Genomic DNA, 25,621 nt, shown 5'->3' on the forward strand with positions numbered 1-25,621 from the left:
ATTTAGAAGGCTCTGAGTTAGCTGTATAGGAATCTTCATCTGCAAGATAGTGCAGGTTGCAGCTTGTAAATGGGCCTATGTACCTTGCTATTAGACAAGATGAATCACTTAATATGCTAAGATCCCTCCAGTATTCAGTTTCAGAAGTCAATCCAAGTAGATATTCTGGTGATCACCGTCCTTAAGATCACCAGAGAGTACGCCTGCCAAGAGCACACACCGCTCAGCGGCAGAATGATGAAGATGAGGAACAAATGAAGACATACGGAGCACTCCTGATATCCTCCATCAAGAAGAGCTACACTTGTGAAAGAGCATACATTTCCATCTCTCATCACTGACAAGTGCTCTTTGTCCGACCTCTCTCTCTATATATATACCTGAGATCTACCGGCGGATCTGCCGTCAAACGATAGATCATCCTGGACCCTTCGTCGTTTCCTCTATCAACGAACCATCTATTAGTTCCTCCTGGTCGAGTGAGTCTCCGTCCTCTCGTATTGCTCTTACTTCCTGTCCCTCTGCACAACAATTCTGTGACCTGTCACTGGTGTGGTTTCAATTTTCGATTGTTTCAAGTTCTTTGGGGTGGCCTTGCCACGGTCACGACCTACAAGGATTATACACCCTGGTATGTGGTGTGGCGGAGGGAAACGCACAAGCGTTGAAATTCACCGCGTCTACGATGGATTCGTCGTTCTAGTCGCTTGTCGCTTTTCCACGGGCATCCTCCATCCCATCCTAGATCGCAACGCCCTATCTAATTGGTCCCCATCCTTGATGCCGGCTTGCGTCTTTTAACTGGCGTCAAATAAGTGATAGGCGTTGCTTGCCTGCGTCTACCCGGAATGCATGGCCCTACCTACACACACAAGCACAAGTATCTACAATGGCCCACGTATCCATCATCCTATGAGTGGATGTTTGCTCAATGACCATCGTCTTGAGCTCATCCTCCGACTTGTGGATATTATCTCCCATTCACTCGCACCCCGCTTCACCTGCTAGAATCCTTCATAGTCAGGCATCATCGACGTATTCACCCTGCAAGCGTCTCCCCATCAAATCTCTTAAACTGTCAGCAGTTGATGCTCCTGTCCGAATTTATCTCTCATCCCCAGTTGTTGCTTAAATCTCGTCGCATCGCTGGATTTATTGATTTATCACTCTGACGATCCTCTTCATTATCCTCCTACACCTCATTCCTGTTCTCCATTACACAATCTCAAAAAGTCTCCCTTGCTTTCCTTGGCTATGTCTATGCGTCGCTCCCTTCGCTCCCGTCCAGCGCGGGACGATCCATCAAGCATTGATTCTGACATGAGTCCTAAGCCTACCAGATCGACACGTGCTGTCCCATCTGCCCCGCTAGTAACAGTCACTCGATCTGTTTCAGGCAGCGCGGAGAACCCCATCAGATCTCTTTTTCTGACAGTGAGGATGCCTTCGAGCAAGCTTCGCGAAGCTACTGGGGGTAGCGCACGGGGTAGCACTTCAACCCGACGCTCCCACAATGTCTTCACTGACAATCCCATCATCACGGGACCACGGTCTAGCCGGCCCAAGAAGAAGCTCGTAGAGGTTAGTACAAGTGACGGGGATGATTTAGAAGACCAAGAGGAGGATGAAGTTGATGAGGATGCACCTGGCGAGGATGATAACGAAGTCGATGCGGATGGCGATTTGGAAATGGATGATGCGCCACCTCGGCCACCAACTTCAAAAAGACATGCTAAAGGTGCTGCCTCGGCGTCAACGGGAAAGGCCGTGAAGAGCGTGGAGGAGAAGGAGATGGAACTAGAGGACGAAGACGACGAGGATGACGAGGAGTTATCGGAGCTGGATACAGATGCCGAAGGTGAGCCTGATGATCAGGACGAGAGTGGGCTTGGCAATGTAAATGGAGGAGACGAGGAGCTGGATGAAGAGGATGAAGAAGACGAGGAGGACGATGATAGTGAAGAGGTCACACCCGGAGGCGACCTTAGCCGGTTAACCAAGCGGCAGAGAGGAACCCTCGGCAATGACTTTTTGCAGCTTCCCATGGGTGAGTTTTCTGTAAGTGTTTCGAGTGAAGCGTCGCTTGCTGACCGAGAAACAGAACCTCAAGTGAAGAAACACCTAACGGCAGAGGAACGTGCTATGCGTCGTGCTGAAATGGCTCGAAGAAGGAAGAATCTTAGCGAGAAGCGGAACGAGGAAGAAAAGGTAATTTGGGCCGGTGAAGCAGCCGTTCTCGGTCTCGAAATTCTGGTATCTGCTCGCTGTATCACATCGCTAATGCATAAGCACAGATGGACACGATCAATAGGTTATTACGCAAGCAGGCTCCAAAACGGCGCGGTCGAATTCCAGTCGCTGAAGCGGAAGCCAACGCCGCAGAGCAAGAGGCAGAAGAGGCCGAGAAACCACAGCCGACGATGGTCAGATGGGTGAGTGGCCGTAACGGCAGTCGCATCGGTGTGCCTGAAGAATGGCTGGGAACCCCTGCGGGACGCGTCTTTGGAGAAGCTCCCAGCCGGCCAGCAAAGCTCGTGGAGGAAGTCTGATTCCGCGGCATGACAGGGGAAGGAAATGGAGCTGGGCGTTTTAGGGAGGCATTGATCTTGTCTGACGATATCCATGTACTGAAACTGGGAAGGGCCAATCATTCATAAATTGCTGTCTTTCATGTATTCACCTTTTCTCAAGTGTGTATCATACCCTACTCGGTTGGTCTTTAAGATAGAAACAGAGCGTAGAAATGCGCTAATATACATTTGCATAAGGCTTGAACGATCTTTATACAGCAGAGACAGACACAAGTTAAATACCACGATGGAAAACCTGTCCATGTGCTGATGCGCGAAGCATACTTTTCAGCTGAAACGTATTAGCGACTGCCATCTGTGACAATTGGTTTGAGAAGTATATAAGCCACCAAGCTGTGTAGCAAATCCGTCTATATCAGTTGACGCCGACGCGACACTGCTGGCAGAAACCCAGTTGGCGATGCGCTCTACTCCCTCATGCAGGTAGCTGCCTGGTCCCGCGATCCCGCAGCGCTAGGCCCCTCGAAAGCGCGCTCTGAGGTTCTATCTCCAGCCAGAGATCTCCTTGCGCCACGTCGCTCCCACATGCTTCAGCACAGTGGATTCCAGCCCGAGGTCCCTGCGCCTGAGGGCAACCTTCTATCCTCAACTCCGCTCTCATCCGGCTTCTCGCTCAGCGCTACTTGGTCTGCTGGTCCGACGGCTTGGTCTCCGAGCTTGAGCTTGACGCGGGAGTCTGAGGCTTCATTTACTATCCCCAGACTGCCCTGCTTGTCCACTGGTCCTGCGTATGCCCATCAGCATCCGGCTAACTCATGTCTGAATGCAATGCGCGGTGGGCTCGTCGCAGAGAGTGGAAGTGCGAAACATACGGTTGAGTCTTGCGCTTCTCGATTTGTAGTTCTTGTAGGGCGGGTTGGAAGGTATAGTAGCCTAGAGGGGATTTCGACTGTAAGTTTTTGGCATCAGTCACTCGAAGGTTGCAGGATCATACCGGTTAATATGCCCATGCCGATGGCTAATGCCGCGGGGATGAAGTTGCGACTCATGTTCTTGATGGTGATGGTGCACGTTGCTGCAGGTCGATCAAACGAACTCAATTATTATAGTCATAATAAGGTGAACAAATTATGACTGATCATCTATATCCATAGAAATTCCTGATACAAGAAATGTGCGGGTGTATAGGTGAACTGTTTTTCTGCAAGTCCTGTCCTGTCTGAGTGCAGACCACTTTCTGATTGCTTACTGAGCACAGACCAGCTGATCTAGCAGCTCTTAGCAGGTGCAGGCCTAGATACGGAGGAGAGGATCACAACCATCACATTTAGCTTTCATCATCAGATTTCTTCTGCTGGAGTAGAAACTCTACATCAATGCAGCAAAGTCAATTTCCATAAGTGATTCAGAACACAAGCTAACGCCTTAACAGTCCCCCCATGCAACAATCACATTGTAGTCATCAGTGTCAAACTCTTGGCCGTTCACTTCAGTCCATTGGCTGTATCAATCAACAATATCCTGGGCGTATGACCCAAGGTATGCGCAACCTGGTGCGATTGGCCAGGTGTTCTACTGGACTGTCAGCAAGGCCTTTCAGGTAGCTGATGCCATCCCCGATGCGGCTCTTCTGGGCTACGCCTGAGAATACTCCAGGAATGTTGCAGAGTATGTTACTCTAACATTGTCAACATGGGTTGCAGCAGAAGTAGAGCACGTGTGCTGCATGGGAGAACTGGGAGACTCACCTTGTTTCTGTGACTGAGTTTGGCGTCTGACTCCTTGTCATGTGTATCGACAGAACCGGATGTGTTGAAGCTGGGGTTAAGGGCTTGAATTTAAGCATGGATCTCTTCAATGGTTCCGCTCAATGTCACATCCTCACCACCGGGTGTGATGGGACCTTTGTAGGTCATTGGAACAATGGTGTAGCCTTCCAGTAAGTTTGGCAGTGCCTGGACCTGTGAGTATAGCACGGGTTAGCTCAACATGGTTAGGAAGAATGTTGATGCATGCAATTACCAAAGAGGTGCTAGAGATGAGAACAGTCAAGAGAGTTTTAGCGAACTTCATCTTGGGTATATTTCAAGACAAACAGCTTTTCAATCTGTGTGAAAGACCTGGAAGTCGATTTTTCTATATAGAGGCTGCCACCTACTACCTATGAATTTGAATCTTGTGTCGATCAGCCCCCCCCAAGGATGACGGTTGGCTTCTCGCTGGCATGGGCAATCTCCGGTACCTTAGGTCAACTAGATGTAAGACTGGTTGTAAGATTAGTAGCAAGCACTCTTTCACTAGTAACAGTGTCAGCGCCGCCACAGCTCTGGGATGTGGTCTCATGCAAAGTGGAGATACTGTATATCAAGTTCTTCCTGGGAGAAATCAATATGGCCAAATCCTTTGTTCGCAGGCGTCGGCCACATCCGTCTTATTGGACTGATGAATATGAATCAGCGGGGTTAAATAGTTGACTCTTTTACGGATGTCTTGGAGTAGGATCAATATTTGGTCCCCAACTGCAGGAATTATGGCTTGTGGCCGCCTTAACAGGGGTTTCATTCGATATAGGGAATGACCATGCAATCTATTACGCTTAGGGAGACGATGTGACATGGAATGGACTGCCTGACCCCTCTCAAGTCAGACTATACAAGCAGTCAACCTTTGAAAGCAGGGGTTCTGAGGGGAGGCCTGAGACTTTTACATAAGAAATTTGTTAGCCTTCTGCTGTTCGCGTATTCTAGGAGATAGGTTTGACGAATGGCTTGTCCAAACCTGAAGTATGAGGCATTAACTATGGTACAGAATCACTCCTTCTCCTGCCAGTCATATTCCCCCCCGGGCCAGGCCTCTGACGCTGTCGGCTTTTCTACCTAATACACAGCTACACCTCTCCAAAGATGAAGGCCTTGCACTTTCTGACTCTCTTCTCTGTTGGCTTCCCTGGCAACAACCACTGCCGGGTACGTGACGACTTGGTCTGGAACCAATTGTGAAGGATTCGCTGGTGATATCTGGGGATGCATTGCAATTCCATTTGGATCCGTGTCACTCAATTGCTAGAGGTTGCTGGCAGAATAGGTGGTTATAACGCACCCTTAGCTCGGTATCTCTGAGCCTGCCTGTAGAGAGATTCACTCATTATGTTTATGTCTGTCTGCTCGGGAAGGAGATGGTTGGTTTGAATGTACCTAGCAGAATAGCTACTTGTAGGAATATTCGTTCATTATTACTGAAGAAGATTAGCTGTGTCGTACCGGATATATGATTGTTGAGGGGGAAAAGTTCAGCCTTGACTCTTATACCAAGGATCTTGAACCTGATGAGAAGAATAGGGTAAGGGAACAATGAGCGGGCCTATAATTTGTTACCTCCTACGAAAAGCAGATTTTCAAGGGGCTGCCTCTTCTGGACAAAGCCATTCTTTTAATCATGATCGAACGAGGTGCGATCCTATACAATGTTTTGGCGACAATTGGGACGATAATATTTTACTTGAAGGGGGATCCTTGATCTGAATAGAGAAGTACGTGGATTCGATATCCCAAAGCTGTCGAGCCTGGCGATACTGTAGTCTAATAAGCTGTAGACATTAGGATGAAGTGAAAATCGACTTTCCATGTCCTGTTCATTTCACAGAGGATGGGCTTCCCATTCAAATAGAAGAGAGTGGTCAAGGAGTTGTCGGAAATAACATAACGTGGTCTGGTTGCAGATCTCCCTCTATCTGGCACTACTTTAAAGGTGCCGTTCCAGGCTCCCAGGCTCCCAAGCTCCGGAACTACTCCGTACCATTAATCCACTTATGATTTCCGCCTTTGCAAAAACGCGTCTCCCCACATTTTCGACGCGTCTAACCAACGAGCAACTTTGTTCGACCTGAGATCATCAACTCGACATAGACACTTGGTCTTGACCTTTACGCACTGCATCCTCGTGGTCGTTCTCATCTGCATTGGTCGCGGGAATTCTGGACGAATTTCACACCCGCGGATGAAGCATGGACAAATAGGGAGATGGGCAAGCAGCGCCAAGGTCACAAATGGAATCATGGCGGGAACGAGGATTTGTACCGGACTCGGACTCGGAAATTGACTTTGACAGTCAGGAATCAAAGGTGGTGAATGGGCAGTTTGGGGATGGTAATCGGGAAACTGAAGAGATTGTTGCGCCCAATGCGAAGCACACTGCGCTGGCGATACACGATGAGGCGAACGAGGGAGAATCGGATGGGGCTAGTGACGATGGCACCGACAAAGCTCAGACTGTGGCATTGGGCTCGAGTGATACTGGAGAGAGCACGCCCACCCTTAATAAGGCAGAGGAGGACTCTACGAAGGTGGATATAAGGAAGAAGACGTTGCAAGGTGATTCTGGCTCTTTTCAGCGAAATCAGAAAGATCCGGCAATTTCAAGTAATGTGACCACCGCGAATCGCAGTGCTCCGTCTACGCCTCGCACCCAACCGCAGGCCGAGATATGGGACATTCCCAGTTCCCCTGATGAGTTACAGTTCGATTTGCAGCCATCCCGGAAACGGATCACTTACTTTTCAAAGAGGAAGGAATCAGAAACCCAGAAGATCTCGCCGATTATCGATGACGCCGAGACGCAACTAGTGAACAAGAATGATAATATCTCTCCTCTTTCCTCTCCTCCATCATCCCTTCATTCGATTCGTCTGGGTGAAGATGATGACGGTTTGGAAGAGAGACCAGAGGGGCAGAAGGACACTGAGACTACAGAAATGCAAGCACCCCAGAATCAAGAGGAGCCGCTGCCGCCTTTTGAGATTCCGGAGGATATACTACAGGAGATGTCGCAACCCATGCGCAGGTCATTGAGACAGCGGAATCCTATCCAATTACACCCATACCTGCTCGAAGATGCGAAGTACCGGAGTCTCATGAAAGCCAGAGGCCTGAAACCCGTACGGGTACCTCAGCATCAAGCTGTACATGACACAGTCGACGAGAGTCAAAGCAAGGATTTCGAGCCTCCTTCAAGCAGTCCCGCTGAAAACTTTCAATTTCCACCGTCGTCTCCAGTAATGGATCATCGGCTGCCTGATCGACACGTTCACAAGGATGCTCTGCTTCGGCGAGGCCGTTTAGACCCACCACTCCAAGGCCATTTAGCGAACAGAACAGAGGCTCGTCCTTCAAAACGGCGCAGGGTATCGCGACCTGAAGAGGCTGAACGACTTTCTCTGAAACATGCGCCCCAGCCAAAAGTGGTCATCGGGAAATCTTCTCCTGCACGTCCTGAAAGCAACTCTATTTTCAACATACCAAGTCCTCCACGGTCAGGCAGCATCTCTTCCACGCAAACCAGCCAGCACGCTGAGGGATTCCGTTTCCCCCTTGGATTCACGCCACCGACCTTAACTACGCCGGTTACGGAGCCTCGAGTCAACGGACGCAATGCAATAAACTCAGACATGACGGACTGGTTGGCTGGCGCTGATGACCAGGTTTCTGTGGATGGTGAATCGGCCACTAGTCAGAGTGAACCAAACTCCGACACGGACGAGAATGCGCCTGAAGAAAATGATGAGGAAGTCGCAGTGAGGGCTCTACAACGCAAGATCAAAGGTGTGCTTCCGGCATCTTGGCTGCGACTGGACCAAAAGAACCAGAGACAGGAAAATTCCCTTTCCACGCAGCAACAGCGCGATAGACTGGCATCCCATCGAACAGAGAATGCCAAGGGCGTTGCGAGGAAAATCACGAGAAAGAATGATTCTACGATGGATTCGACTGCTAGGGAGCCATTGGCATCGTTAAGCCATCTTGCGGATGATGACAGTGGTGAGAGTACTGGAGCAGAGGAGGGCATGCCTGCGGCCGACGCCCACAAAAAACTGGCTGAGTTATTTGAGCTCGATTTTCCGTTTGACGACGATATTGCTGGGGATGACATTCCCGAGTCTAATCATATAGACTATATGTTCCCGCCAGTGCCTCGGGGACCAACAGGCCCACGAAGTCGAAAGCCGGGCAAGAAACGCCAGAGGACGGACACAGGTGGCTCACACACGCATAGTCTCTCTAAAAGACCACGATTGAAGCGACAGACAAGAATTACCGATCCAGAATATGGGGCGCGAAAGGAGAGGCATGCGCCGCGCCATCTCCCAAGGCTAGGCATTTTAGACGCTCCAGATGTTGCTCATCGGCCTCGAAATGAACAGCCTCAATTCTTGAGGGTTGCCGCGCGAAGAGCACGTTCCCGCAGAGATATGGGCAGGAGAAGCCCATCCCGCAAGTTTATCAAGCTGGGATCACGACTGGACACGGAAGATGCTAACAAGGCATTGGGTGAGTGGCGGAGGGGAAAGCTTCGGCAGACACAATTGCCTCAAGTACAGACCAAGCTTCACGCACGACAGCCATTGTTGGATCGCCCTGTCAATCGGTCGGGTGTCGTTATCAATCATAATGCTCACTCGGAGAAAGGCTTCTTGCCGGATCCTAAGAGGACCGCTCAAGTTGGTCTGACCGACGATGCTCCTGATGAGACGCGTTCAGACATCCCACCTCTTTCCCCAACCACAGAAAGGGATGTTTCGTCGCGTCGGAAGCCTGCGTTTGGGCAGCAAGGTAGTAAATGGGTCATTCGTCGAAACTTTGCTGTTTCATCTCTGAAGAGAAACGGCCCACGCCCAGCGGAACCCGAAATAGACGCTAGCACCAACTCTGCTTCACCCTCGCTCTTCCAGAGAACACTTGCGCTGCTGAATCGAGACTATCGGCATAAACGTGTGTCGCACTCGACGCACCGGAGTTTACCCCTTGATCGTTACCTTGCGAACAGCCTCACGCCCACTCTTCCAACCAGCGTTCAATCAGATGTTCCTGCCGAGATCTCGAACGCAGCCACTCATGCGTCGCCTAGGCCTCCAGGTCATAACAGGCGACGTCAATTGAGGAAACGACCGCCTCAGCGACTAGATCTTGGTGCGCTCGATAGTCAGGCGTTTGACACTCCAGATTCTATCATTGTCATGCCGGCAGACGGTGCCATTCTGGAAGATTCGCGTTCTACAATCAGTGCCGGCAACGGATTAAAGTCTTTTCGGCGCACCTACACCGTTGACTTCGACATCACACCTCTTTGCCCTGGCACGTTCTTCCATGAATCTACATTCATAGGGGGTGGCGAATTCTCGCGGTCTCTCAAGGTTGAATCGCGCAATATGGATGTGAAATCTGGTCTGTCTCACATCAAATTGAGAGACCAGTGTTTCCGTTGGGGTCCTTGGAACGACACCGTCTCTTCTGAACTCGGCCAAGTCTTTGACGTTATGATTGAAGAGATAGAGACGAAGGCCGCCTCTCAGATTGCAACAAGCATGGATCACGCGGCCTCCCACGACGCTTGCGCATTGTACAGGTCGATGGTCAAGTATGTCACAGAACACCTGACGTTTGAGGATCCGATCGATAGGATGGGATTTGTCAAGCGAGCCCAGATTCTCATTGCAAAGCTGAACGAGCAACTTACGGCGATGGTGTTGAGTGATGAGCGCCAGAGTAATTATCTCACTCAGATAGCGTCCTACAATCTTGTGTTTGCGAGCCAAGCGTTTCAGGTAGCTCGTCATGCTCTTGTTGATGTTAAGATTGCCAATGAGATCTCAGAAATGGTCAGGTTGGTTGCCAGACGGGCACTGGGTTTCACTGCAAATCGAACGGCACAGACACAGATTCGCTCGTTTCTTCAGGACAACAAATCTCCTACAAAGCGTGAAGCGGGCATCCAGGCGGACCAATCTGTCATCGAGGCCTATGTGATTGTGCGACATGTGTTGCAGTCTATGGATGAACTTAAAGGATGCTTCGGGGAGTTGATTGCTGAAGCCTACTTGTCAGCCGGAGGGGATTTGAGTAACTCAAGAGATATCGATGGTTTCGAGAATGGATGGCAGAGCTTGTTCACCACGTTGCCGCTCAACGAATTTGATTCGTGTGGATTGGTCAGAATTGGATCACGCTTTAGGGAAGCCCATGACAACTGGTTGATGGTGAAACAATTGCTCTCACCCGTTCTCGATAACTACGAAACCAACGCTGCTACGCAACCAATCTCATGCAACAATTACTGCAGGGCTCTTTTCCGCAGATGCTACCATCTCATCAATGGTTGGGGCTGGCGAGATTGCAGGCCTATCATGCAACTCCTGTATGACTTCTTTGCGAAAAAGCATCTCTATGATCTGAAGTTCGAGGAGAGCTACAAGTCTCCTTCTTTCCTCGACGAACTCGACCGCAACCCTTCCTTTGATGTCCAGCCTGGCGACCCATCTTATCATATCTTTTTGAAGATCCTGGCAAGTGGGCTGCGATTTTTGCCATTGTCCTGTGACAAGAAACAGATCCGAAATTTCGCTTGGCGTCTGCTACCGAATCACGATGGGAGATATCCCAAGGAAAAGCCCATTTCTCAATCGGACTTGGACGCTGTGAGGAACCATCACGATCTTCTGTGTACTCTTTACTTTGCTGTTCCTGATGGCTGTCGTCCCCGATTAGAGATCATCAAGACCCTTGTTGACCCTGCCATCTCCCATCGTGAAACGTGCAACATCAGCATTCGGGCGTGGAGCAGACTCGTGCGATTCAAATTATCAACCGACGAGGATGTATCTGGACTTGAGCCATTTGCCGATTGGCATTGTTACTTCCTCAGCGAGGTTTTGAAACAGCACTCCCTCGCACGGAAGGAGATCGAAGCCCAGAACGCTATAGAAAAGAGCTTCTCTCATGAAGAGGTTGAGAAGACAATTTCTCAGAACCAAAGGCAAATCGAGTCGTTGCTCAGCACAGCTCTCGGTGGCCTACAGAACGCTGTTCGCGCGGCTCCGACGCTGGAGCATGCGCGAGTCGTTGTTTCCAAGGCACCTGTTCGGGCCATTCTGAGTCTTTTCAATCCCAGGGTGGCTCGCGTGAATGCTGTAGTTTCTGAGGCGTTACTGGTAATCATTGCTTACCTTCAGAAATGTAACTCGGATCCGGTCCCGGCGGCGAACGCTCCGACAATTTCAGTGGACGAAGACAGCCAAGAGTATGGGGACTGGACTGAAATTGAAGCTATATACGAAGGCGAAAGCCCTCCAGCAAGTAAAGGCGTTGAGCACGTGGAATCGATTTTCCTTCCTGCAGTATCCCGTCTTGTGTCGAACTGTTTTGGCGAGGATCACTGTCCTGAAGATGCGATACTCCTGAATGTTGTTGATTGCTGGACTTCCATTGCCTCTGTTCTTGTGAAGCACAGGCTGAAGCATTGGGATAATTATCTCGATCCTTACGAAGGGGAGTCTTGGTTGTCGCTTCGATCGACTGTGCAGACAAGAAAGTTTACACCCCTCTTCCTGGCCAGCTGTATCGAGAGAGACCCACAATGCCTGTCTGAGTGTAGGCTTCTGATCCTGAGCATGTGGATGTCAAGCTTGGTGGAACGGGTATCGATGCTGAAATTCCAGCATCGTCTCACGGAGGCGCTATTAAATCTCGACACCACGAACCCGTTATTGCACAACTTACCGTTCTCGAAAGATCGGCAGAATGATCGATATTCGATTTCGTTGGAGGATCTCAGCCAACGAAGGTCGTCACTTCTTTCAAGTCTCCTTTCGAATATGCGAGCACACGTTCAGGATCTGGAAGATACAGAAAATCAGGAGTTGTCAAGTACAAGGCGGGACTATAGAGAACTGATTCAGCGGATGATGACATCCATGAAGGCAAACTACCAGGAGCTGGGCAATGGAGGAGCAAGCGCGCAAGGAGCATACGTCGACTTTGTTCATCGGATCGTTGGGTTCCTGCAACAGTACAGCAGGGATATCTGTCCTATTGATTCATTCTTCACTGATCCTACCTCTTTCCCACTCCCTTCGGCGGATCCAACCTACATTGTCGCCAGACTCAAGAGTTACGAACCGAAGCTCTGTTCCGAGAAGGTAGTGAAGACCTTGATCGTGTTTGTCCAAGGCGTATCGGAAAGAGCAGCCATTGATGGGCAGCAAGTATATCTGGTCGACCAGCTACATACATCCATGGCCGATATCTACGAGACTGGAGACCCGTATAAGCCGACTTTGCGTGCAATACTCCTACAATGCGTGTTTTCCGCCTATATCGAGTCCGCGTTCACCAATCCTGCCGCATGGCTCCTCAGTCGACCGATTATACAGACGGTGGCACTCGTCTTCAAAGACTTGCTCTTCTCCATGGATATCACGGATGCAATGTGTCGGTCCTCTGTCTTGGCTATTCTTGGTGCTGTCTTCCGATCATCCTACCAAGCCTTTCGGTATATCACAAGAACCCCCCGCATGCTTACCGACTCTACTGTGATCACCACACTTACTAGTCTTGTCGGAATGATTACCTCTGCGCTCCCAGTTGTGGATTACATAGATCGAGCGACGGATGTGGGAGGATGTGCCGTCTCGCAGATCGGTGCTCTTCGTGGACTTGTTCTTTCTGTCGCGTCTTCCCTTCGTGAACAGCCGCTGGCGAGCGAGGTATTGGACTTGGTACAATCGTCCAAGGCCTTCGATAACGACAACACTACGAACCCTGCTGTCCCGTCGTTTTTCCGGGATCTTCGCACTGCCGCAACGCATGAACTGCAAGTCTATCTCAACGACAGCTGGTCCCAGCATCAGGGGAAGTACTACTTCACTCGGCGTGGCGTTCACCAGCCACAGGAAGTCCAGCTTGAGCCTTCAGTCGCGGCGGAGATCGAGCACGCACCAGCGGCATTTGACCAGGCTGTCCATACCTTTTTGGATACTGTGAGGGCCGTTGATTTATTTGATGAGGCGGATTAACTAGCTCTGTGCTGGTCAGCTATGTAGTATATATCCGATGTCGAGGCGAACCCTTCATCAGCCGGTTACGGTGTTTGAACTGTGATCCGTTTTATGCCCTATATAGATTATGAGATGACCAACTGCATTAGATGAATGAATTAATGACTTAGTGGAGCTCTAACCCAACTTCCAAAAAGGAACCAGTATCCCAGTATCGTGACAGACCACTCTGCCTGGCCAGAACAACAGCCTCGAAGAACTCGGACACATCCAACGCTCCATCGAAGTGATGCTGCCCTCCAACGATAATATGAGGCACACCCTGCACCCCAGCGTCTCTCGCCTGTCTTCCCTGTTCCTCGATCTCCTCTACCCCCTCATCCGTCGCCAACCAACCCCTCACCTCCTCCTCCCCAAGCCCAACCCGCCCACCAGCCTCAACAACAACATCTTCCTCACTAACATCCGCCTCGCGCTCAAACTGATAATGAAACAGCATCTCCGCAAGCCGGTCCTGCACCTCGCCCCCTTTCTTCTCCTTGACGAGATGCAGCAGCCGGTGCGCGAGCCTCGAACTACCCACGTACCCGCCAAACTTGAACTGTATGCCGCTCGCCGCGCCCACGCGCTTGAGACGGGTCTGCGCCGCGGAGACTTGCTCGGGCGTCATGCGGCGGAGCATGCGGTCTATCTCTATCACACTTAGCTTGTCCCTTTTCCATGACGGTATGGTGTGGTGTGGTGTGCGGGTAGCTGAGGCGGACATACCCTGGACCAGGATACTCTCGGCGGGAGGCACCTGGTCGATGAAGTAGGGTGTCCAGGTGATGCTGAACGAGTCATTCGAGCCGTCGGGGTAGGTCTTCTTGTAGAGAGTGATTGCTTTTTGGAGGTTGCGGGAGGCGATGTAGCACTTTTGAGCTGTTATATATTGGTGGTTGCGAGGGTGGAGATGGGAAGATATGAATGCATGTGCGCACTTACCCATGGGCAGATCACGTCTGAGACGATCTCGATTTCAATGATGGCCATATTGAGGGTATGTGTGTGTGGCGATTGTTTCTGAGGAGGGAATGTTTTTCTGCTTGGGGGGATTTCTGGCGGGTTAGGGGTTATTGTGCTGCCTGTGTGCTTACGATTTGTGAAAGTTGCCTAGTTTGATGACGGATGGATCGTGCTTGAGCTTGTGCTGCTTATGATAGTTGTCGAGTTGGGATACCGAGATGATTGTGGTAGGGTTAGTGTCATGCTAGAGGGCTATACCCGGCCTTCGATCATGAGAGCCATATCGTCCATTTCTGATATCGTCACACAAACTCATAACAGTAGAAAAGAACAAGAAGACATAGAGATAGACAGAGTGCAAACACATTCAAGCCACTCCCAGATGATACATCCTGTTCGCCCAAAGACCGTCCGTAGCACCAATTCAATGCAACCCGAACATGAAATCTGAAGCCAAGTTCATCACAGCAAGAGAACAGCTAGACGCAGCAGAAACGCAAACTGCAAACTCATCTACTCGGATGCCCAGCACCCGGAGGACTAGACGCTGCGGGCTCCCCGTCCCTCGGGTGCCCGTCGTGCGCCTCGGGGTGACCGCCATGACTCGAGCCGCGGCGATGGAACGGGTTCGAGTGGAAGCCGGAGAAATGGAAAACCTTCTTCACAGCGCCGACGACGCTCGATCGCCTCTTGGACTCGGGCGGTGCTTGTGTGTCGCCTGCGGCGCTGCCGTTCTTACGCACGATGGAGTCATCCGGGAGGACGATAGAGGTCGGTTTGGGGGGCCACTGGCCGTCCGATTTCCATCCTTGCACCATGGCCTTGACGACATCGGCTAGGTTGATGGGCACCGTGGGGGTCAGCGCCTGCACCACCACCTTGGAGTAGATGGACGGGTACATGGCAGGCGTGATTGAAGCGCGGACGGGGTTGCTTACAGGGATGAAGGACGGGGCGACAGGTATGAGGGGGTCGCGGACTTCGCCGGCCGGAGGAGGAGGTGTAGGAGACACAGACTCTTCATGCGAGGGTTCTGGGCCTGGCACGGCCAAACCCGTCTCCGTCGATTCCTTGGCCCTTTCATTCAGAGCTTGATCTGCCGGTGTCGACTCTGTCTGCGCCTGTTGCGGCTCGGCATCAGCCCCTTCCTTCTCAGCGATCGCAAGCGACGTCCCCGTCCGCGCAGCAAGATCAGAGGTCTCCTCCCGCTCAGCACTCATAGCCCGCGACTCCCCCGGAGGATGCACGGCAGGGCCTCGCTCTCGCCCCTCCGTCGCCCAAACCTCCTCCTTCGATCGCGCCCCCGTCCACGCATCCCGCCTCTCAACCCACGTCCGCAATCCGGTGTTCCACCGCATCTCGTCCTCCTCCAGCCGTCTGCGCCGCTTGCGCCGACGCTCCCGCGCGGTCACTACCCGCGACGAATCGGAGGAGCCACCGTCGAGGTCTCCAGGGCTGTCTGGCTCATCCTGCGGCTCTAATTCGGACCCGGAGCTGTCGTATTCGCGGAGTCGCCATTCGAGCCATTGTTGCTCGGGGGCTGCGGGCGTGGCTGATGGGGGCGCGCCAGATGTGGACGAAGAGGGCTCAAATGCCCAGTCGTTTCGGACGACTTCGACGACGTGCCGTTTTGCTTCTCGGATGGCTGCGTCGCGTGCCTCTGCCGACATGGTAGGAGGCTTGTGTGAGGGGAGGGGTGAGGGGACCGGCTGCGGAGGGTCGTGTGGGCTGATCGACAAGGTATATAGAGATGGGTCCGAGCAGACCCCTTGCTGTGACCCACGTGGAACCCGTAGAGCACGAAATTAGTGAAAAGGGGTTCCTGGAGTTGTGTTGATGTGGCGGAGTTGCAGCGACTGAAGGGGCGGAGGGGGAATTCGTCGATGTCATCGCGACAAAACAAACTCTGTGCGTGATGGCGCCGGCAAATCAGCCGTCAATGCAATATCACTGCCAGTTTGATATTTGGAAGCTCACGCAGGGAATCTGATGAATATATACTTTTTCTTAGGCAGAATACTAATACAAGCCCTATCTATACCATATCGCTAATAGTACACAAGTCGTCACATAAAATCCCGAGTCCATATTATGCATTGTTGGTCGATCTTCCCCTTTAACCAGACGAGATTACCCAAGAATTCAGTCCCAAATCGAACTTATTCAGGTCCGGACACGCGCAGCATCTGTTTCGGCCTGCTCCGTACCAAGAGGCATGAATCCCCATCCGGCGCTCTTCTTGCGACGGCCTTTACGGTCACCGTACTGCTCGTCGAACTTCCTGATCGCCGACAGGGAGGACATATCTTCGCTGATTGACGCGCTGATCTCTTCCATTCCCCGCTCAAAGTGCGCCCGAGTCAATATGCGACGTGCTGGATACTGGTACGGCTCGGCCCCCTGATGTTTGGCCGCCATGTCGTTCTCTTCTCGAACGCAGGCCAGAGCGGCCGCAACGCAGAGATTCTTCAGATCGGAGCCGGAATAGAGGGGAGTCCGATGAGCCAATTCAGCTAGATCGACCGACTGATCGACGGTCTCGTCCTTGAGGTGGATCTTCAAAATGGCCAAACGATCCTGCTCCGTTGGAAGGTCCACAAGAAGTCGCCTTGGCAGACGTCGAAGGACGGCGTCATCGAGGTCGAATGGCCGGTTGGTTGCAACCATGATAAATGCAGACATGTCGTTCATTCCGTCCCACTCTCGAAGGAACTGATTGATGAGCTCCCGATGCGAGGTGCGACTACTTGCCCCGGTCCGGGAACAGAAAATGGCATCTGCCTCGTCAATGAAAACCACACACGGGCTCAGTTTCTTCGCCAGAGTGAAAATAGCTTTGACGTTCTTCTCGCCCTCGCCGACATACATATCGTACACCTCGGAACCGCTGACCTCCAGAACAGTCGCACCACTCTCCCGAGCAACGGCCTTTGCAAGGAGGGTTTTACCGGTACCTGGCGGGCCGTAGAGCAACAATCCCGGAATTTTGTCCGTGGCCAAGACGCCATATGTGAAAGCCTCTGGCCGGATGAGGGACAGCGAAGTCAGCGTCTTCAGCGCATCGATAGTCTCTGGGGGGACATGCACATCGGCAAATGTTGTCCGGATATTGCTGGCATCGACAACGCCATTCAGCAACTTCTTCTCGTGGGAGTTGCAGGTTTTGCGCAAAGAGTTCAATAAACGCTCCCTGTCGGTAGCTGTCTCAAGCGTAGATTTTGGCGTCCTCTCTTGTAGCCAGTCATTCTTGGTTTGGTCTGTCTTGTGCATCATCTCAATACCACGCTGGATGTGTTCAAAGCCCAAAGGTTCGTTGGGGCCAACGCTTCCAAGGGCAAGTGTTGTCGCCCAGTGGATCTGACTGTAAGGCCAGTAGCGCTCATCTAGACCAGACTCCTTCACTAGGGATGGAGGTAGTGGCCAAGACCGATTTCCGAAAATGGAGTCTTTGACTGCAGAAGAGCTCTCATTCAACCGGGTACGAAGCATATCCTGCATATGCCGAATGTTGATGTCCAGCGTACGCCGCTTGCGGTCTTCTGCAAACGTGTTTTCCACCATTTTTGACTCCATTCCCGGAGTAATGACCAGCATTTGTGAGAAATGGTCGTCAAATGCATTTTGCATGAGTCTCGCCGAGTCCGAATCGGGGCTTATTTCCTGCGCCGAGGTGCCAATGAACAGAACTCGAGTACCAGCCTTTCTCCGGTCCATGATGGCTTTTTGCAATAGAGTAACAAACTTAGCACCTTCACGTGTCGCCTGGATTTCCCCATAGTCCTGCACCTGCACGATGACGTCGCGAACGGCGCCAGACTGCGACTCCGACGATGATTCCGTCTCAGCTACTGGCTGGGACCGCTTGCTGGGTGAGCTGATTAGCTCGTGAACAAGGCGAAGCCGCCTATCTTCGACTCGGTCACTCGGATTTTGTGACGCAGCTGTACCATCCAGAGGCCCGTTAAAGGAGGTCATTAATGATTTGAGACCAAGAATACTTGGCAATGGAATATCACCGGTATTGCTCGAGCTCGAGATCGTGATAAATTTCGGTGCCTTTAAGCCAGGCCGGAAATTTCTCGGCGGCACCGAAGTGTCGATAAAGTCGGTCTCGTCCGCTTCACTCTCGTTCAGGTTGTCTCCCAGATCCTGCCACGATTCTGCAATAGACGGCCGGTAGACCTCGTAGCCTAGGGACCTGATAGGCGACGTCGCACCGCTGTCCGCCATATCTTGTTCACTGCATAGCTGAGCAATGTCCTGGGCATTCAACGTCACGACATCCGCGCCTAGCTCCTGGGCCAATCGCTTCACGACCGCATCCAAGAATAAGATGCCATCCACTCCCGGGTATTGTAGAACGAGGTGCGATTTCTGTGCCGAAGGTTCTTTCGCGTATTTGGCAGGTGGAAGCCGTAAGCCTGCTTTTGCAGACGCGCATAGTTCTTCCCACAGCGGTTCGCTTAAAACATACCGATGTCCTGTGTCGCTTTGTCCCTCAGATGGTAACGAGTCTCCTCCATCACCACCACCCTGGAGCTGGGCATGCGCCTTCGGGTTCTTCGCCTCCGTCTCCAACCGACATATCTCAACCTGCGGTCGGGACTGTGCCACAGCCTGACCTTCAACACCATGCAAAACAGTATTTCGTTCACGAAACCATTGCGGGACAGTTGCCACCGGAGCAGTCAGATCTTTGCCTTGTCTCCGGTTCCTTAATGCTCTCCGTACACCTGACCCATAGGGGCCCGAATCTTTCTTCACGGATCGTTCTGTAGGTGTTATCGGACTTGTCGAAGGAGCATCTTCGGAGGGCGTATGTTCCGAGTTCAGCGCAGGAATATCGTGAGCTATGCTTTCCGGAGGCGAGTCCCGAGAGTCGCTGGGATCAGCCGGTGCGCTCGACAGCCATTTCGGCGTAAGATGAAAGCGACGTGCCGACGAGGCGAGAGTTGGGGGGTAGCGGCGATGGGCGACGAAACGGCAGGGTCGGGCGAGGGACGAAAGTAGCCTGCCCTGTACCATTGACGAATACATCCGGGGCAAACGCTGCCACCGGAACTAGAGTGTGAAGGGTATGCTGATTTTGCAAATCGCAAACGTCTGCATCAGCCAAGTTGTGAGCAAAGAAAGTTGCGACAGTTGCTCCGATGCTGATCCTGCTTTGCCGACGGAGAGTTTAGTCACGTGATATTACTTTGTGGCTTTGTTTGCATGGCTGGCAAGAAGATGAGCACATTAAGGATTTGCGAGCTGAATTTTTAGACGTTTTGTATACTCGTAGATAATACGCGTAGCAGCTCAATTGCCTATCAGTCCAAAGTCATGTTTACAACCTTGGTTGAGCGTTTTCAGCAGAGCTTCAAGGATGATCTATGCAGTTTGGAAGTTTCTAAGATAATAATGGCCTGACGTATGATCGACACTACATGGTATTCCAGCGTGATGACCATATATCGATGAGAAGCGCAGGATGTACAAGATTTACTGGATCCAACAATGAAATCAAAATCGAGATTGGCATTAATGACTATGAACTGTTCTATGTAGCGGCTGTTCCATGTGACACGGCAAGATAACTGAACTCAGCCGAGACGATGCAACAGTATGGGTTGACTCGATCCTTCGACCTTCGACGATTGACACTAGACTGATCCGAAGTCAGTAAATATTTCCAGACTGTAAGGCATGCAAAACACAAAGCAGTTGAGATAGTTCTCAGACAAAGTATACTGGCAAGTAGCAGACCAACCGGGAAAGGAAGGTCCGGAATGTCTCGTCAAGAGCGATTCGGTGAGTAAAGAAGTAAAATGGGTTTTGTCATCTTCGAAGATGTGTTTGGTAAATCAACAAGAAGAAATAGTGGACTAACCTTGTCAAACGTCCCATGAAGGCATCTCCAGAGGTGACCTGATGTGTTAGCAGTGGTATGATCATGCATCAGGATGTAGAACCAATGCATTGTGATTCGGCATCCTTCTGCACACCATACAATCATTCATGTAGTTCCACCTGAATCATCAATTGAGATATTGAAAAGCTGAGATATTTATTGCCAACAACGTTGAGAAGAGAGAGCAAAAAGAATGTTTGTGTGGAAGAGAAGAAGGCAGAAGAAAAAGAAAAGAAAGAGTGGGAACAAGCAACAACCTTTTTCCGATACTCACGTGATCCCTACTACATCGGGACTAGCGGCTTGCCTGATTCGTGCTGGCCGACGGTCGCCGTCCAGCAAAAACGAAAAGCCTCAGAGAAAGAGACAGACGGGTCTCTCTCGCCATAGAGCGTCTTCTTCTGACTTTTACCCTCTGGTCATCCCCCCCCCTGACCTTATCCACCTTGACTGGTGGCATCTTTTTTCTTGAAAGTATTCTTCTTGTATGTGGTTTGTATGTTCGTATTCTTCGATTTATCCGATCAGTCCACCAGCGTTTGTTTTCTGGATCAAGAAAAGAGCGATCATCCAACTGGCGATCGCGACGGGGTGCCCGTCTGCCCTTCTCTCGCTCTCTCTCACTCTCTCGTTGGCCCCTAGCCCCTCCACATCTCCGTCCGGCCTCCTAAACCCATCACTATTCCTTATTCCACCTCTGGCCTGGCCCTCGTTCTCGACAACTGACCAATTTCGGTTTTCGATGATATAGGAGTCTAACGACCTGGTGGCTAGAGATTATCAGGGCCCGTTTCAATCAATCAATCCATGCGCCAACAACGCTCGTCTAATTCCCAACGATAACGACGCAGGTTCGGTCGCCCGACTGCTGCGTCTTGGCCTCCGCCCCGACGCTAAAAGCGGCCTGTCGTTCCTCCACGTCAAGAGCGCGCTCTTTTTGACTCCGGCAGACGTCCGCCTTTAATCTTAGCTGTCGATATTCCTACTTTATTATTTTATCTACCCGTCCTGCTCATCCTCAGTATCACTACCTCTCTCTTCCACCCATTTTAGGAGTCCCGTTCTCGGCGACTTCGCTGCATAGCGATGATGATGGCGCAGCCATTTCCTGCCCATCAAGGCATGCCGCAACATCCTGGACTGCCGCCAGGTCATCCAATGGCCCCAGGACAGCATCCGAACGCTCATCCTGGTGCCGGGATGGTGCAAGCGGTGCACCCGGGCGTGTCGGGGCCAGGAGGGCCTCAAGTCACTCAGGGTGGACCGATGATGGGAATGCCTCCAGGAGCTGGAACAACAGGCCCTGGCGGTCCTGTCCAGGCTCATGCACTTTCTCATTTGGGGCCTGCGCAGGCGCATCTGTTCCAACAACCGCAATTTGCTCAAACATGTACGTCATCTTTTCCCGAACGAAGACTTTGCTGGACATTGTCAACTTTGATGGGGTGACCTTTGATAACCGTTTCTCGCTGACTTGTTTTTTTTTCAAAATAGTTGCCAATAATCCTCAATTGCTACAACAACAACACCAGCACCAGCAACAGATCCTTCGACAGCGCATGATGTTCCAGCAGCAGCAAGCAGCTCAACAACAGCAGCATGCAGGTCTCCCAGTGTCATTACCCAATGGCACTCAGGGTCTAAACGCTGCTCAATTAGCGGCCATGCAAGCGAATTCCGGAATGCGACCGGTCAATCTACAAATGCACCTCCAGCAAATGCCTCATGGCCCTCAAAACATTCAGCAACAGCAGCAACAGCTCTTCGCCATGCAGCAGGCTCAACAAGCGCAACAGGCACACCAGGCGCAGCAAGCCCAACAAGCTGCTGCCGCCGCCGCCGCTGCCGCCGCCGCGCAACCGGGTCAGCATACACCGCAGCAGCGTCATGCGACACATCCCCAGAATATGCATGACGCTCAAAGCGTAACACCTCAGCCGCAACCACCACCACATCAGGGAAGCAGTACGCCTCAGTCGAACCCTCCCCAACCGCCCTCCACTCAGCCTCAGCAGCAGCCAGGGGCTGCCCCCCAACCGCATCCGACACCAAACCCGGCCCCGCAACAGTTGCCGCAGGCACAGCAGCCCGGCCAGCAGCAACAACCGCCGCCGCCGCAGCAGTCGGCGCAGTCACAATCACAGCAGGGGCAAGGCCAACAGCAACAAATGACACCCCAGGAGGCTCAATTGAAGGCCCAGCAGACTCAGAATCAGGCCGCCATGATGATGCAGCAGAGGATGAACATGAAAGGCACTTCGATTCTGTCCTTGCACGCTTTTGCGGAGCATTTGAGTAACTTTAGCGTACGTTGGAACTTGTCGCACATGCTAGTGCTGCCTAGAGATGGTGCTAACCTGACGACAGACCCGCGGCGAAGCTCAGGATTTGTTGTATTGGCAGGCATTTGTGGACAAATTCTACTCTCCGGTTGGCGTTCTTCGACAAGGGGTATACAATCCCCAAGCGGGTTCGAAGCAGTTCGAGATCTCGACGCCGGCCCTAGCGCGGTATTATCTGACCCAATTCACAAGTGGAATCCGTCAGATCCAGATGCTCGTTGAAGGTGCGCGTGAGAGAGATTCGCCCAATGGGGGTCACATTGTGGAGAGTCCGAGGACGTCGTTTATCTACTGGTTCACCAATGACTCTCAGGTTCGTTTACTATTCGCCTTGTTGTGAGATGCCTTGCTAACTTCCCGAAAGCTATTCACCAATGGGACACTTAGAGCTCACTTTGATCACAATAACAAGATTGAGATGCTCGACATTGTTGTGATGAATCATACCGAGTATCTTCCACGGAGCCAGCTACAGGCGCTAGAGTTGTCAGAGCAGAAGCAGAGCCCGAAAGTCTCCAAGAATATGGGCAAACGGGCTCAGCAGAAGCAGGCTCAGCAAGCCGCTCCATCCCTGCCCGAATCTATGGTGACGGCAAATGGTGTGCCAACAGCGGTCATGAGTTTCCTAGAAGTGGCGGAGACGATCTCGCATATGCAGATGCTGTTTCAATTCTCACAGCAAAACCCGCAATTTTCCCCTCCTGAAGCACTACGGAATCTGGTGAACACACTGCAGAGCCAAAATCCCAATCCAGGGTTCATGCCAGGCCCCATGAATCCGGCAATGCAAGGCCAGAATCTACGAGGACCCCAGATGAACGGACCCAATCAGTTCGCATCCCCCGCAATGGCTCATCTCGGGTTGCCCGCTCAAGGCTCTCCTCACCTCTCGGCCCACCCGAGTCCAGCCCAGAGCCATCTCGCCGGTCCTCCTGGCATGGTACAGCAAGGGCAGATGCAGCCCAATGTGGGCCAGGCCACTAGTGCTAGTGCCAGCCCGCAAGTAACCAACAAGCGTCGACGGGCCAGTACCGTCAAGGTGGAAAATGATGACACTGGTGCTCCGGAAGTCAATGGAACTGCCACCCAAGGTGCGGGCAAAGTCAAAGCCAGTCCTCGGGTCGGTGGGAAAAGACAGAAGGGTGCTGCCTGATACTAGAGATGGTTTCCTTTTCCGCCTGGGTTCATTCGTCTCCTTTCTTGTCCTTTTATTGATCCATTACCGTTCCATTTCAGTCTCGAGAAGCGGGGAACTGGCGTACCATAGGATATCTGTTTGAGGCTTTACTTGCTCATCTTTTTTCTTTCTTTTTTTACGAATCTGGGTGCGTTCTATCTTCATCTCATCGCTTGAATATATCGGATGGTGCGTTTTTTTCCTATTACACGTCTGTTGCGTCGTTCAATCCCTCTCTCCTGCTCCTGCATCGCATGCGATCCCGCTGGCGATTACTCGGTTCTGGTTGTCTTTCATCACACCGGCGAGATGGATGGAAACATGTCATCTCTTGTCCCGAGTCGCGAGTGGGATCCCCACGGCAATTTTTCACGTTGAATATGAGGTCTCCTGATACAAACCGATATCAGCCTAATGTACTTTATCTACTTCGTCGTTTACCATCTGTGGCTTTTGGTTTGGACTTGTTAAGTTTGTGGCTTGGATCGCACATTCTATGAGCTTTTGCTTTCCTCGACGATTCCGAGGAATGATGTCTTTTGGGTCCTTGAGCTCGATTCCCGCTAGCGTTGATGATAATTGACATTGAACGCTCGTCCACTTGCTTCTGATATCCGTGCTATACAATCAGTCTGTTGATCTGGCGTCAGGTGCTTGCTTGCTCCTTTGAAGATTATGCTTCTCTGCTTCTCGTTTGCTTGCTATAGCTGTGTGACTCTAAAACGGAGACGAGAACGAATGGCCGTCTTCTTGCTTCTAGCCTTCACTTGTGCTTGTAGAGGGTGGGCAACACCTTCCGGCTAAAATTTCAACTCGGTAATGTTTGACTCCAGCGATGGGCGAAAGCTTCTCTCTAGTGATCGACGGATTGAGATTTACGGCACGATCAACGCCTCCTTTAGCTAGCTTATCGGTGATATGCGCCACATTCTTTAAACCATGTGCAAGGTCATTTGCTATCGCTGTCGCGAAGACTAAAGGATATAAATAATAAATCAGACATGATCTTTTTCAGTATGAACCAAGCCCCTATTGAGGATTTAGACAAAGCAACATGCCTCCTCTAATGTACCTTTTATTGTCATCGGAGGACGCCGCCTTGGCCAAGTCCCCCGATGCATCTCTATCTGGCACTGCCCCTCATTCTGGAGATAGCGAGCCCACCTTTCTCGCCCTTCCTGCGTTGAATTTCCTCCGCTCATCAATCTCCTTACCCTGCTTGTCGTCTCAAGCAACCAGAAAGCATCATGTCTCACTCCCACTCTCACGACCACGGCGTAAGCCATTCCCACGATGACCCATTCGGAGGCCACGGCCACTCCCACGAGATCCTCGACGGGCCGGGCTCGTACCTGCATCGCGAGATGCCATTGATCGAAGGCCGGGACTGGAAAGACCGTGCCTTTACCATCGGTATTGGAGGGTAAGTCACTCTCTTTTGCGGTCTACGCTACATACTAATCGCCCGTTGTCATTGTTCTAGACCAGTGGGGTCCGGCAAGACGGCGCTGATGCTCGCGCTCTGCCACGCCCTGCGAGACCAGTATAACATTGCCGCTGTGACGAATGATATTTTCACCCGGTGAGTTGGCCATTCCTGTCTTCGCGACCACGCCCACGCTGCCTTGCGAAGGGTTCATGCGTCATCGTACTCATGCACCTCCCGTCCCAACAGCGAAGACGCCGAGTTCCTCACCCGGCACAAAGCCCTCTCGCCCAGCCGCATCCGCGCCATCGAGACGGGCGGGTGCCCGCACGCCGCTGTCCGCGAGGACATCAGCGCCAACCTGCTCGCCCTGCAGACCCTGCAGAAACAGTTCCGGACGGATCTGTTGCTGATTGAGTCCG

At 51.8% G+C, this 25,621-nt stretch overlaps 7 protein-coding genes across 7 annotated transcripts; 4 read left to right on the plus strand and 3 right to left on the minus strand.

The window, feature by feature from the left end:
* Positions 1 to 1,440: 1,440 nt before the first annotated feature.
* On the plus strand, positions 1,441 to 2,549 carry CDV56_103182 (PAPA-1-like domain-containing protein; the record flags this gene model as incomplete). The annotated part of the gene is made up of 3 exons (XM_026756801.1): positions 1,441 to 2,047; positions 2,102 to 2,208; positions 2,295 to 2,549. The coding sequence occupies 3 exons, from the start codon at positions 1,441 to 1,443 to the stop codon at positions 2,547 to 2,549; spliced, it is 969 nt and encodes a 322-aa protein (XP_026611275.1).
* A 4,027-nt stretch (positions 2,550 to 6,576) lies between these two features.
* On the plus strand, positions 6,577 to 13,374 carry CDV56_103730 (uncharacterized protein; the record flags this gene model as incomplete). The annotated part of the gene is made up of 1 exon (XM_026757349.1): positions 6,577 to 13,374. The coding sequence occupies one exon, from the start codon at positions 6,577 to 6,579 to the stop codon at positions 13,372 to 13,374; it is 6,798 nt and encodes a 2,265-aa protein (XP_026611276.1).
* Positions 13,375 to 13,522: 148 nt separating this feature from the next.
* Positions 13,523 to 14,388, minus strand: CDV56_104425 (DsbA family oxidoreductase; the record flags this gene model as incomplete). The annotated part of the gene is made up of 2 exons (XM_026758044.1): positions 13,523 to 14,269; positions 14,341 to 14,388. 2 exons carry the CDS (start codon positions 14,386 to 14,388, stop codon positions 13,523 to 13,525), a joined length of 795 nt encoding a protein of 264 aa, XP_026611277.1.
* A 482-nt stretch (positions 14,389 to 14,870) lies between these two features.
* On the minus strand, positions 14,871 to 16,031 carry CDV56_104547 (DUF4050 domain-containing protein; the record flags this gene model as incomplete). Its single annotated transcript, XM_026758166.1, has 1 exon — positions 14,871 to 16,031. One exon carries the CDS (start codon positions 16,029 to 16,031, stop codon positions 14,871 to 14,873), a length of 1,161 nt encoding a protein of 386 aa, XP_026611278.1.
* A 493-nt stretch (positions 16,032 to 16,524) lies between these two features.
* Positions 16,525 to 19,398, minus strand: CDV56_104683 (ATP-binding protein; the record flags this gene model as incomplete). The annotated part of the gene is made up of 1 exon (XM_026758302.1): positions 16,525 to 19,398. The coding sequence occupies one exon, from the start codon at positions 19,396 to 19,398 to the stop codon at positions 16,525 to 16,527; it is 2,874 nt and encodes a 957-aa protein (XP_026611279.1).
* A 1,978-nt stretch (positions 19,399 to 21,376) lies between these two features.
* On the plus strand, positions 21,377 to 23,749 carry CDV56_105083 (LIM domain-binding protein; the record flags this gene model as incomplete). Its single annotated transcript, XM_026758702.1, has 4 exons — positions 21,377 to 21,644; positions 21,749 to 22,560; positions 22,622 to 22,909; positions 22,961 to 23,749. 4 exons carry the CDS (start codon positions 21,377 to 21,379, stop codon positions 23,747 to 23,749), a joined length of 2,157 nt encoding a protein of 718 aa, XP_026611280.1.
* A 1,271-nt stretch (positions 23,750 to 25,020) lies between these two features.
* On the plus strand, positions 25,021 to 25,355 carry CDV56_105376 (uncharacterized protein; the record flags this gene model as incomplete). Its single annotated transcript, XM_026758995.1, has 2 exons — positions 25,021 to 25,196; positions 25,257 to 25,355. Coding segments are annotated over 2 exons (275 nt in total), but the record flags the coding sequence as incomplete, so codon positions are not given.
* Positions 25,356 to 25,621: the final 266 nt, after the last annotated feature.

The sequence above is a fragment of the Aspergillus thermomutatus genome (assembly GCF_002237265.1).
Source record: "Aspergillus thermomutatus strain HMR AF 39 chromosome Unknown NODE_238, whole genome shotgun sequence".
Taxonomy (NCBI): Eukaryota; Fungi; Ascomycota; class Eurotiomycetes; order Eurotiales; family Aspergillaceae; genus Aspergillus; species Aspergillus thermomutatus.